Below are 13,084 nucleotides of genomic sequence, written 5' to 3' on the forward strand. Positions count from 1 at the left end.
GCGAATAGAAAAGATAAGTATTACTCAGAGTCATGCTTTATATAATCAAGGAGCTTAGCAATGGGATTGATAACTTTCAAAATGTCTACCACTAGCTACCATGCTTATGTTTAAATTAGGCCATGGCAATCCATAGGTCGATGATTGACGTTTGGGTCAAAGTAAGACTTGTCTTCAATCTGCTAAAGTGAAACAATTGAACATATCGTTTCTTGGTAACATCAAGCTTTTTGAGCTTATGATAATTGTGAAGGAACTATAAGAATCAAATTCGTTACACATGCTAAGGTCTTTATTATCTCAGCTCTCATGCCGCTTTTATATAGCTTTTGTGCTCCATTTAGGTCTATATCTTCAGGACCGAGTCAAGGGGGATATTTCCCTTATCTCTGATCTGTGTCTAGTCCTAACTACGAATATTGTATTCTCTTGAAACCAAAGTGATCAGCTAGGAACTTGTCTTATGGGTCTAGTATACAATCTTTCAAATTCACGGACTCTTTCAAAAAGTAATAAAGGTACTAGGCTTTTAAACAGAAATTTTCTCTTCTTTGGCAGTGCCATTTTAAAGTGACTTCATTGTCGGATGAAATACGATTATAATATCTTCTTTCCTATAAAATATTATATCCTTTTTGAATTCAGTGTTTTATATGACTAGAGGGTTTGTCCAGAAAGTAATAGGACTGAGTTGATTTAAAAACGTTTATTGAGCCAATCGTCACAATTCTTTAAAAACTTTCAAAATAGGCTCCTTCTCCGTCAATGCAGCGCTGCCAGCGGGATTTCCAAGCATTGAAGGCGTCACAGTATGTATTCTCCGGAATAGCCTTGAGAGCCGCGCGGCATGCTGCTTGGTCCCCTCTGTTGCCTCAAAATAGTTGTCTTTCATCAGCATTTTCAGGCGAGGAAAAAAAAAAGTCCGGAAGGCCACGTCTGGGCTGTAGGGTGGCAGCGGAAGCGTTGGGATGCCAACCTTGGTCAGGTAGCTGTTCACGAGAAAGGCGGTGTGAGCTGGGGCATTGTCGTGGTGCAACTTTCAGTCGGCAGCGATGTCTTTTGGGCCCCGATTCACCCCTTGTTTAAGTCTTTTGAACACTTCCGCATAAAACATGGCGTTGACGGTTTGTCCAGGAGAAACAAATTCATGTTGGACGATGCCTTTGATGTCAAAAAAGACAATGAGCATCGTTTTCACTTTGGATTTGCTCATTCTTCCCTTTTTTGGGCGAGGAGACGCCGACGTGTACCACTCGGAAGATTGCCTCTTTGTCTCGGGATCATACTCGAAGATCCAGGACTCGTTACTTGGGATTACGTTATTCAAAAATTGCGGGTCACTTTCACACATGTTTCAAATTTTCCTGGCACACATCCACACTCCGCAGTTTCTGGTCACCAGAGACCACTTTTGGGCCTCCTTCGCGCCCATCTTGCGCATGTTCGAATCCACCGTCGCAATGCCATGAACGACAAATTTCGGTTTATTTTACATTTGGGCAATTAAACGAATACTTAGTCGACGGTCTGAGTTCAAAATTTGGGCACAAGAGTCACATTGTGAGTGTTTGTCGAAGGTCTTCCAGCACGGTCTTCATCGGCAACTTCTTCCCGGCCCTCCAAAAAGGCCTGGTGTTACCGAAACACACCATTTCTTGCTAAAGCAACATCTGGGCAAGCGTGCTTGATCCTATCAAACGTCTCTATCGCAGATTTACGAGTTTAACAAATAACTTAATCACGTACCTCTGCGCCAACTAACGCTGCATTTTCGGCTTGCACCACTCACAGAAACACGTCTCGCAAAAATGCCTGTCCTGACTCTCTATGTGCTCAGAGACACCTGACCAGCAGCTCGTTTGTTAGCTAGGAAAGCCCTGTACCGAATCCACTCGGAGCGCGCACGCTCCGAAGTACATTCGTGGCGAAAAAAAATTAGTCCTATTACTTTCCGGACAAATCCTGTATGACAATATCAGAGCAACGAAAACTAATTTCTAACGCTTCCCATCAGTTATTTCACTAAATATTTGTTATGGGACCTTGAGTTGCAATCGAAAATTGTCGTCCCTGTGGTTTTTTAAGGCATCAAGAATCGAGCAAATTTTCCCAATTCTTGGGACAATTCCAGTGTATAATTCAGGTTTTCTTAAAAAGCGCTGTACCATTCTTACTTCTTCAAATTAGGTTGTCACTCGAACTCTCTGAGACAGGATAATCAAATCTATAATCAACGATGTTCATGCAGAAGTGTTGCTGAACTAGCTGCTTTATTCTGCGATGGACATATTGAATGATAAGAGAATGGTTGCTATTGCTAGGCACTATTTTAATTTTTTTATTATTATTTATGAAATTTCATTTTCAGATTTTGACTCGATTTTTAGAAGTTTTTTTTTATTTTTGCTTAGTAAAGAAACTTCCATTTCCTCTATGCACCAGCAAAGTACTGGTAATATCTATTGATTTTCTCTGGAATTTCATTTAAGGATTCGATTTTATTTTGTGTATCTCGATAACACTTTAAATTAAGTTTGATAAACAAATAAAATCCCAAGCACGACCAGGAGGTACGTAGTATTTTGTCTTAGAGGGGACATAGCGTCAACGAATAACCAGTTACATGATAAATATAAGATATTGGAGACACAAATTGAGAACATCTCAATACTCTGGAGGCAACCTGCCTAAGCGCCCCTTTTGCGTGTTTCTGTTTAACTACGAATCAGCAAGGAACAAATTGGGATTCGCCTTTCTGAACCCTCAAGATTTTTACGACTATGGCAGAGACATCACAAGTTCCATCTATTGCGTCAAATCTACCAAATTGTAAATGGCTTAGACTCGGTCATAACTCGTAGAGAAGAAGAATCCCGAGTCTTCAGCTCCAGGCCCAGAAAACTTTATTTTGTGAACTATGCTAGAAATTGTTCATCTTCAAGGTTTCATTTCCTTATCCCCGCTGGTATTTAGCTCGTTCTTGGAATGCAATTAATTTAGAATTGGAGTCAATTACAGCTGTTGAATTCAAAATATACGTTGTTTGCGTATTTTGGAGCCAGAGCCCATTTCAAACAGTTCGTGGTAACGAACTGTAAATAAGGAGCGACCCGGCTCAATAGTAAACGGAACTCTAAAAAAACACATTTTTGATACCAATAGATACATCAAAAGAATCGAATTTTTATACTGATTTTAAATATATAAGTTTCATTAAGTTTAGTCTTACCCGTCAAAGGTTACGAGCCTGAGGAAATTTGCCTTATTTTCAAAAAAAGGGGGAAGCATCCCTTAAAAGTCATAGAATCTTAATGAAAATCTTACCATCTGATTCAGATATCTCTGATCTGAACCTCTGATCAGATACCATCTGATTCAGATATCAGATATCAGAGAACTCTATTGTGGAGATTTCAAGCTCCTTTTTGCAAAAATTTGGAAGTTTTATTTTTTGCCAGAAGAAAGATTACGGATGCGTGTTTATTTATTTATTTTATTTTTTCCCAGTGGCGATCGTGTCGATCCAGTGGTCCTAGAATGTCGCGAGAAGGCTCATTTAAACGGAAGTTCAAAGTTCTAGTGCCCTTTTTAAGTGACCAAAAAAATTGGAGGGCAACTAGGCCCCCTTCTACGCTCATTTTTTCTCGAAGTCACCAGATCAAAATTTTAAGATAGCTATTTTATTCAGCATAGTCGAAAAATTTAGTAACTATATCTCTGAGGACGACTTAATCCCCCACAGTTCCCGGGGAAGGGCTGCAAGTTATGAATTTTGCCCATTGTTTACATATAGTAGTGGTTATTAGGAAGTTTACAGACGTTTTCAGGGTTTTTTTTTGGTGGAGGGGGGTGGAGGGTTTTTCGTGGGAGGATCTTTCCATGGAAGAATTTTGAATTAAGGAAGAGAATTTCCATTAAGTGGGCGTCGATTTTCCCAGCATTATTTAAAAAACGATGAGAAATTAAACAAAAAAACAAGTTTTTTCAACTGAAAGGAAGGAGCAGCATTAAAGCTTTAAACGAAAAGAAATTATTACGTATATGAGGAGGTTCTCCCCCTCGTAAATACCTCGCTCTTTACGCGAAAGGATTTTTAGTACTTTCAAAAGGACTATTTATTCTAATTTAACGGCTTTTGTGATTCAAGGGCCATTCTTAAAGAATTGGTACAAAGTTCGAACTTTAGCGTAAAGAGCGAGGTATTGACGAGGGGGCGGACCCCCTCATATACGCAATAATTTTTGTTCGTTTTAAGTTTTAATATTGCTCCTTACTTTCAGTTGAAAAAACTTGATTTTTTTAATTTAGTTTCATTACAAGAAGCAGGTAAATTTACTGAATACAAATGCAAAAAATACGGCCCTTTAGAGGAGTCATTTCCCCCCCCCCCTCATTTTTGAAAAAAAATGTTTTTTTTTGTGGTCTTCTTAGCTGTAAAACTGATGGAAACGAAGTTTCAATTCCTGATACAGGATTAAGTTTTTTTCTGTTTTTAGTTTTTAAACCTGAAATTTGAAAACAGCAAACTATTGATTGTCAACTTGTGTATTTGAAACATTTCTAATATGAGCTTGGTAATTGCTATTGGTACAATGAAAAAGATGAGTATCCTTGAAATCAGGAGTCGTTTCGGATTCAAAACATCAAGGTAGAATCAGGATTAGAATCAGAACGGAGAGAAGCTCTGGAATCGTCCTGTCGCTAAATACACGAGTACATTCAAATAATATATGGTAGAAGATACTGTAGTCCTTCAGACGAGTCTCATCTCAGATTTGGAAGACATTTAAGCAGCAGCCCGCTTGAAGGCTGTTCAAGGGCTGCTACTAAATGACACACTCTGTGCCCGTGGAGGAACTAAGGTCTAAAGGAAAGTTAGCATAGTACACATAAAAGGGTTAATAGTGACTCCAGGTAAATTGTTCTTGTGGAATTTGCTAGGAATCATTGGGCAGCTTTACGTGTTGGAAAACAACTTTCAACAAAAAATTAAGGTTCATCTTTTGTTTTATATAAATGTTCTAATAAAGGTTATGATGGTACAAATAAGGTCTGAAAACGGCTTTAACTTCTTATGCTTTCCATTTTATGGATGTCTGAATCAGCAAGCCTTTGGAATTGTCTTTCCCTTTCGTTATTATCAGGGAGTAGCTATCTTCATGTCAATTACTGCTCATAAAAAAATGTCAGAATGGCTAATAATGTTTCATACTTGGTCAGTTTCTGACGAAGTTTACGGATCAGCAATTTCGTTTTACAAGTAATTAATTTTCTTTGGCTCTGCTAATAAACTAGAATGACCGTGGCCGAGAAAACAACTTATGCTGCTGAACTCGCATAGGAAAACATTCCTTAGTATGGTTTATAAAATGAAAATCTGGTTAATCTTGTTTTTTTTTTGCATTGACAGATAACAGCTTTGTTACATCTTTAATTTTTTGGTAAATATCTAGATAAAATTACAGGGGAAATTATTTTTCGTACAAACAAAGGGAAAAAACACGGCAGAGCAAACCCTTCTTATGCAGTAACTGTCTGACATTTGAAAAAAAGAAAATTTGTCTGCCATATGTAAGTGACCTTTTTCTAATAAAGCTTAAGAGCAATGTACTAGAGCTTGGCTATGTGGGCATAAAGTGAAAGCCAATTTTTTCTTCATTTATTGATGCATTCACAACTATTGAAAGCCCCATAGTTATATGGCAAATGAAGGGAAAGACTCGTAAAAACCAGTGTAAGCCACAAAACAGTACCAATTTTTCGTCTAGTAACTATTATTAATTTAGGTTAATTTAATTAGATCATAATTAAACTAAATATAATCAAATTAATAAAATATAATTAAATTAGAACCTAATTAAATTAGGTTCTTAATTTAATTAAGAACCTAGTACTAGGTTCTTAATTCATTTGTGCGAAGTGAATTTTTTTAGGGCTAAAAGTAAACCTCAAGTTCAATTTTTCCTCTTTTCAAAGTATTGATACCTCCTTAGCTAAAGCCCAGTGTAGGATTGCAGTGGCACAATAATCCTAGACCCTGAACTTTTACGTCAAAATGTTTTAGACTACCACCACAATTATCCCCCGCCCCGCATTCTCTAATGTCTTGATATAAGATAAATTTATACTCCGAGGTGGAAATCAGATAGAAAATAAACTTTTTCCCCATTCAATGTTTAAAGACAATAATCACTGGTGTCACAATGGGGACAGCATTTAGATTGGAAACAGCCTTTGAAGTACAATAAATAGAAATTTTGTGACTGCAATATAGAAGTGATTTTATTATCATACGAAGAGAAGGAAAAAATAATAAGAGATTGAAATCGAGCATCTTACTATAACTTTATTATTTATTAATATAATATTAATATCTTACAAATTCTAAGCTACAAGCACTGCTGACCGTGCAGCGTGACCCAGCAGAACAATGTGGATTCAAAGCTAGCTTGATTTTATTGTGTTAAAACACGGTTTTTAACTAAAGGTGTGGTTTTTGAAATCACGTTTTTCATTCTATAAGTAAGCAGAATAGTTTTTTTTTTAAAGGTTTTGTGTATTTTAAAATCGTTACAGTTAGGCTACTAGTACTACTACTACTAACAACTCGCCGCAGCACCAATCCGCCTGAGGCCAACAAAGCTATGCACGCTCTTCCTCCATCTCAATCTATTCAAAGCATCGTTTTTTACACCCTCTCGGGAAGTTCCCATTTTCTTTAAATCTTTCTTTATGACGTCCTCCCACCCCAGACGAGAACGACTTGCTTTCCGTTCTAGCTATCTCAACCTTTCTTTCATTATAACCCCAGAAAGCGGGATTGAACCACATTTTTCGTACAGCCTACTGTTTGAAATACAGTCAGTCAGCCGGATACCCAGAATAATCCGTAGGCAATCTCTCTTGAAAACGTCTAGTTACAGTTACGCTAGTATGAGTAAAATAACCTGGTAAAAATATGCACAAATGTAGCTTGCTTATTGTGTCCTTTTGGCAAAATTTATTCTATTTTCAAACAAAGAAAAATTGCTGAGAAAAAACTTGCAACTATTTTTTTTCTTTTTTTTTATTATCAACTTAATGATATTATACGGTAATGTTCAAGGGCCTTAGGTCTCTCCAGCCGAATATCTCCCAGGACATATTCGACTGGCCTTATTTATTACGTCTATTAATTTATTAATGCCTTTATTAACACGTATTTATTAATGCCTGGCTATGGACAATTTTTAAACGCCACTGCAATTGGTAGATTTCTTGGTTTCCCACAAAACAAACGGTACTCGACGACAAAACAGAGCAGAAGTGCCAAATGAAAGAAAGACAAAACAACTTAAGAAAGGTGAAATCTTCGCTTTCCAGAAAGGCAAAGTCATGATAATGAAATGGAAAGACAAAAAAGACCAGTGCTTGTTATCAGCCATCCACAATCCCGAAAACTGAGAGACGAGTAAGCCAGATCCTAATGGCAACAAAATGTGGAAATTAAAAGTCGCTATCGAGTAAAATCATACAACGGATGGTGTGGATCAATTTGCCCAGCAAATGCATGACTATCCCATAGCAAGAAAGGGATTCAAAAATATTTTCTGTCAATTGCTCGACATTTCGGTTTATAATTCGCTAATTTTATACATAAACCCCGGTGGGGCAAAAGATAATTTAGATTTCGCGTTTCCCGAATAAAACACGAATATATGGAGTAAGCCATTCGAAAAAATTGGCTGCAAAAGGAGGGCGTCCCGCCTGGACCTCTGCGGCTGACGGAGACACGCTTTCCTGAATTTGTATCTGAAACTGAGAAAAGGCAGGCACCAACAAGGTGTTATGCAGTGTGCTGCACAAAGTAGAATGACAGCGGAAAAATATTTCGAAAGGAGACATGTTTCTTTTGTTCAGAATTCAACTTTGGGCTGTGTGCAGTTCCTTACTTCATGCTATTTCATACCAAACGTGATTTTTGAACAAAGGCGATAGTAAATACAAACCAGTGGGCAACCCCTCGGAACATTTAACATGCTCTTCATGCGAGTATTAGTAAAATATCAGAACCAATCACTTGCCAAACAGCCTAAACATATCTATTTTTTTTTCCTACGGCCCGATGGCTATTTTTGGAAATACATATATATATATATATACATTGATTATCTTCAATAAAAAAAATAATTGAGACCATAAAAAATTCAGCAATGCGTGTTAACGGGTAAAAAGCTTATTATAATTTAATTTGATTGTCGATAGTACAGAATAATTACTCTGATGAATATCTAAAAACTTTGCCAAATAAAATAAATGAAATTAAAGTTCTTAAAAAAACTTTTTCTTTTCACAAAGCAAATCTTGGTCCTCTGGGACTAAGTTTTATTTTGGTATCTGGCAGCTGTTAATAGTTTTAGTGCGGTAGCTGTTGAATTATTGCTATTAGTTGCTGTTTATTGAGCTTGTGGAATCTCCAATTTGGACACGGAAGCTCTTTTTTTGTACAATTGTCGAGCTTTTTCGCAGTTTTTTCATGTTTCTGATGGCAAGTTCTGTTTTTCTTTTAGATATTAAATATGGAAGACGACCTGAACTGGTATCGAGCGGAACTAGATGGCAGAGAGGGTCTAATACCTAGTAACTATATTGAAATGAAAAACCACGAGTAAGTAAATTATTCCAAATATTTTAGCGTAAGGACCTAAGGAAAATATTTAGCGTAAGGACCTAAGGACGTAAGGACCGTAAGGACCGAGTAAGTAATTACTTCTCTCTACGAACGTAATCTTCTATGCTTAATGGTTAGGTTACATTACGGTAAGTGTAACATTTCACGCTGAAGAAGCTTTCACAGGATGTACCGTACATGATTTTCTATTCCAAATATTTAATTTACGTCAAATATGATCTTCTTACCTTAAACAAGCCTTTTTTACACTATTCTATCATAAAAATCCATAAATCCACCAGCTTCGACAAAGCGGCGTTAATTGGGGGATAGGGGACAGGATGGTTTGTGGTATGAAGACATGAAAGGGTTTTGGCAAAATTTTGTTTATTTATTTTGAAAATTTATTGATTGTTCATCCAGAAATTCCTTTCCTTGTTGCTATGTTGACTTTTCTATAGCATAAATTAAAATTTATGTAGTGTAAAATTCTATGTAGAGCTCGAGGCTGCTTGACAGTGTTTATGTTATGGGCAAAAATTTGCTCTTACATAACGTAAAATTGTAAAATACCAAGAACATAAAAAAAAACATCTTTTGCCTCCTGGACATGGTCTATGCTCACACCTAAAAATAGTAATTTTCTAAGTTTTTCCTTTGTGTTATTTAAAAATTGTGGAGATTATGGGTGGTATCGGGTTTTTGTCAGTGTTGCCGAATTGAACCATGACAATAAATAATTTAAACTAATTAATTCAAAGGCGCAACGCTTTTCGTCCATAAAAATTCAAACATTAACAACCTGGTGATTCCCAAGGACAACTACACCCTAGAAAGAAAACTGCACCTTCTTAAGCTGTTTGGTATATATTTTTTTTTTATTTATTGTTCTGCTGATTTTTCATTCACTTTTTTTAAATTTGATGCATATTTCTACCAAAGCCTGGGTAAGTGTATATGGAGGTCTTTTTCATTAAGAATTCAATTTCTGATTTTTTCTTAATTTTTAAACTTATATATGATTGTGCAAATGTCCACTTAACCATTTCAAACTGTCAGACTAGATTTTCACTGTCCTTAGTAACCAGTGGTGTCAGCTCACAAAAATATAGAGAGAGAGAGACAGGGGGTGGTGGCTAATTATATATTTCAAAAGCTGGTAAAGGGAGAGATTTTCATGTTTTTGAAAGTTTCTTCAACAATAATACCGATAAAAGACCTTTTAGTGAAAATACCAAAGAAGGTATTTTTCAAAACCTAGGAAGGAGTAAGAAAACAAAAATCTAGTACGAGAAAAGCCCATTGTACTGTCCCTCCTGCAATTGACGCCTCTGTTAGGTACTTTAAGTTGTGCTAATGTGAAAGACTTTACGGCTTAGTATAAATACCACTAGTCCAGGGTATTGAATTAAAAAAAGTTTGTGGTAAGCTCAGAATGTTTATTCGATAGTTTTGTCCCCTTCGTTCTTAATTCATCTATTTGAACATTAAGACTGTCTTTAATATCTTAACTAAATTCTAGTGTGGGCATACTCACATTGGTGCCACAGAGAATAAGGTATTCTTTGTTACCAAAATAGTTAGTTTCTTGGAATTATAAAAATCTGAAGTATCTAGTTATCAGTAAAAAATCAGTCTAAAATAATAAAAGTTCAAGCTTATATTTGGCACTTTGATTTTTTTTTTTTTGGGGGGGGGGGCTTGGAAGCCAACAATAAAAAACAACCTCCAATGTTTCGCCGGTAGTTAGCAGTTATGGATTAATTTACGTGGGTTTGAAGTGTACTTTTTCGGGGTTCAGCCAGGGCCGTATACAGGATTTTTTTCCGGGGGGGGGGGGCAAAAAACTTTAGAAACAAATCAAATATTTTTCTATTCATTTTTGTTTGGTTTTTACGATTCGGACAAACATTTCGGGGGGTGGGGTCCAAACCGCCTTTCCCGTGATACGACCTTGGGTTCAGCTTAAATTTCTTCAAAAACTGAAAACCCTGACTAACAGCATAAAACAAAAAAGAATTCATTAAGAACCTTTAAATAGTGGCAAATGCTAAAGTTTATTTTTTGGTTTTTCCTCAATCCAGATTCAACATTAAAACTGACCTACAATCTTTGGTCTGTGGTTGGCAGTTACAGCTAGGATCAATTTAAGTTGGTTTGAAGTGTATTTCCTCGAATTCCCTGAACTTTCTGATAATGTTGCAAACTCCGACCCAGAGTTCAAAAAAAAATATTCATTGTAAAATACGAAAGCAGTTTTAAGTATTAAATCCTTAGGTTTTACTTTTTCTTTGTTATGATTTCTTTTGCCCCAAATTTAATATTAAAACTGGTAAGCATTTTTTGTCACGTTTAGCAGTTAAAGTTGGCATTAATGTGAATTTGAAGCGCACTTTGCTGAAGTTGTCCGAAATATCTGGCTAAAAGTAAACTTGGACAGAGTTATACTTTCTTATAAAGCATTTTATTTGGCTAAAAGAAAAAAAAAGTCATATCAGTTACACATTGTTGATGTTTGGGGTAACTTAGATGGGTAGGGTTGAGTTGTGGGTATGTTGATTTTTGTACTGGGAAAATTATATGTTCTGTTTTTTTTATTTAATCTTGTAATTCATTCTAGGGGGTCTCATAGATTTCCCAGTACATTCATTAGTACTCGTACAGCACGTCTTCATTCGAGTACGCGTACCACGTTTAAAGAACGTATAGTTTGTACGTTTTATTGTTTAGTCATAATTGTTTCATTATGTGTGAGCTCTTCTTCAAATATGAGGTTTAAAATAAATGCATTCAGAAAATATATCATAATAATTGATATAAAATATAATGTCTTTGTATTATTTTATTTAAGAATAAAATTGATTGAATCACTTTTTCTAGTTGGTACTATGGACGGATAACACGTGCTGACGCAGAGAAGCTCCTTTTGAATAAACACGAGGGGGCGTTTGTGGTTAGAGTCAGTGAAAGCTCCCCAGGTGATTTTTCGTTATCTGTCAAGTAAGTAGTCAGATTTTTGGTCCGTATTCTTTTAGAAACATCATATAAAACTGCAACAGAGGACAAAAAGGGAGACGTATCTTAAAATATGGATAGATCCAGAAGACAGTTTGGGGGGACCTCCCCCTTTCATGTATTTCAGATCTAGAATCCTTATAAATTGTAACTGTTTTAATTATTTTTTTTAGTAATTAGTTTGATTTTTTCTGATTTTTTTAGAGAAAAAAACTAAAACTAAGAAATATACATACAACTAAAATAGACTCGCCCAAAAATATAATATACAATTGCTTAACATTTACAATTTGAAGCTACCTTCGTCCAACCCCTCACAAAAGTAACTGGATAAACCTTTTAAAATAACAAATGAACAAGGAATAAGTTATTGCGACATAATTTTATGCAAAGCTTTTGATGCTGCTATTCGCTTAGGTTTATTATTTGAACTAACCCCTGGGAAATTTTGCAATGCTTTATTTTTATTTTTAAATATGTGTTCATTTCTTATAAAAGTTTCATAAATAGGATCAATATTTATATTTACAGTATCTCCGAAACTCACTAAAGAGAATGTTGTGCAGAGGAAAAGAGGGCCAGTCTGAACCGTTTTCACTATTTCTGCTACCAGACCTTATATTTCACACAATTGTTTTGGTTTTGATACATAAGATAAAACAAATACTTAAAATCCTAGCGTGAATTAATGAAAATTTAGGAATCAAGACAAATGCTTACCTAAAACCAGTTGACTCTCTTTTGTTCGAAACTGCCCCGGTTGTGGAAACAAAGCAGACGAGATGGAGACCGATCCTAATGGGCTAAATGTTTCAGCTATCTGTTCTAACAGTAGTGTTTAAAGTACAAAAATACACAGATTTTTGACTATATAAAACGCACGTGAACATCTCATTTACTTGAAATTGTAGATGAAAAGATCACATCCAAATTTCAGGCCTCTCACTGTTCTTCTTATTCCACCTGTAAAGTGATGGACTGGAAGTCAGAGCCCAATCTCTGTCGTATAACCCTAACTTTATCAATATGCTCTGGGAAAATAAAATTTCTCGCCACTTGTGCGCAAAAAAAATGTCACTAGAGCAGATTCATTTCATATTTGTTCGAATTCTCCCGCATACAAAATAGCAGAATTTTTCCTTTTTTTCAACAGAAAACTTCACCGGAACGAAATCTTGGGGGCACGTTCCATTAGCTCATTTTCTTGCTCACTTCCAATGTGAAGTGACTCGGTGGAGCTTCAATTCCTTCAAGAAACTCCAGTGGCTTTAACACGAGGAAGGACATTAACTGTGGGAATTGTCTGTCAACTTGCACTTACAAAACACAGCAAGGTGACGTTCTTGCCTCTTTTGGCTGAGACCGTCTGTTGAACTTCTTTTGTTCCTTTCTTGGCAACAATGCGTGGAACATGCATAG

The 13,084-nt window shown here is 36.0% G+C and overlaps 1 protein-coding gene across 3 annotated transcripts in view; it reads left to right on the forward strand.

Moving 5' to 3' along the window:
- drk (growth factor receptor-bound protein 2 drk) overlaps positions 1 to 13,084 on the forward strand; it is an 82,283-nt gene that overhangs the window by 29,008 nt on the left and 40,191 nt on the right. For all 3 annotated transcript variants that reach the window (XM_089102869.1, XM_089102870.1, XM_089102871.1), the window contains exons 3-4: positions 8,550 to 8,647; positions 11,531 to 11,650. In XM_089102869.1, the coding sequence (XP_088958995.1) occupies positions 8,550 to 8,647; positions 11,531 to 11,650 (218 nt within the window). The remainder of the gene's footprint in view (positions 1 to 8,549; positions 8,648 to 11,530; positions 11,651 to 13,084) is intronic.

The sequence above is a fragment of the Artemia sp. Qi Xiang Cuo genome, chromosome 17 (genome assembly GCF_049724085.1).
Source record: "Artemia sp. Qi Xiang Cuo chromosome 17, ASM4972408v1, whole genome shotgun sequence".
In the NCBI taxonomy this organism is placed as follows: Eukaryota; Metazoa; Arthropoda; class Branchiopoda; order Anostraca; family Artemiidae; genus Artemia; species Artemia sp. Qi Xiang Cuo.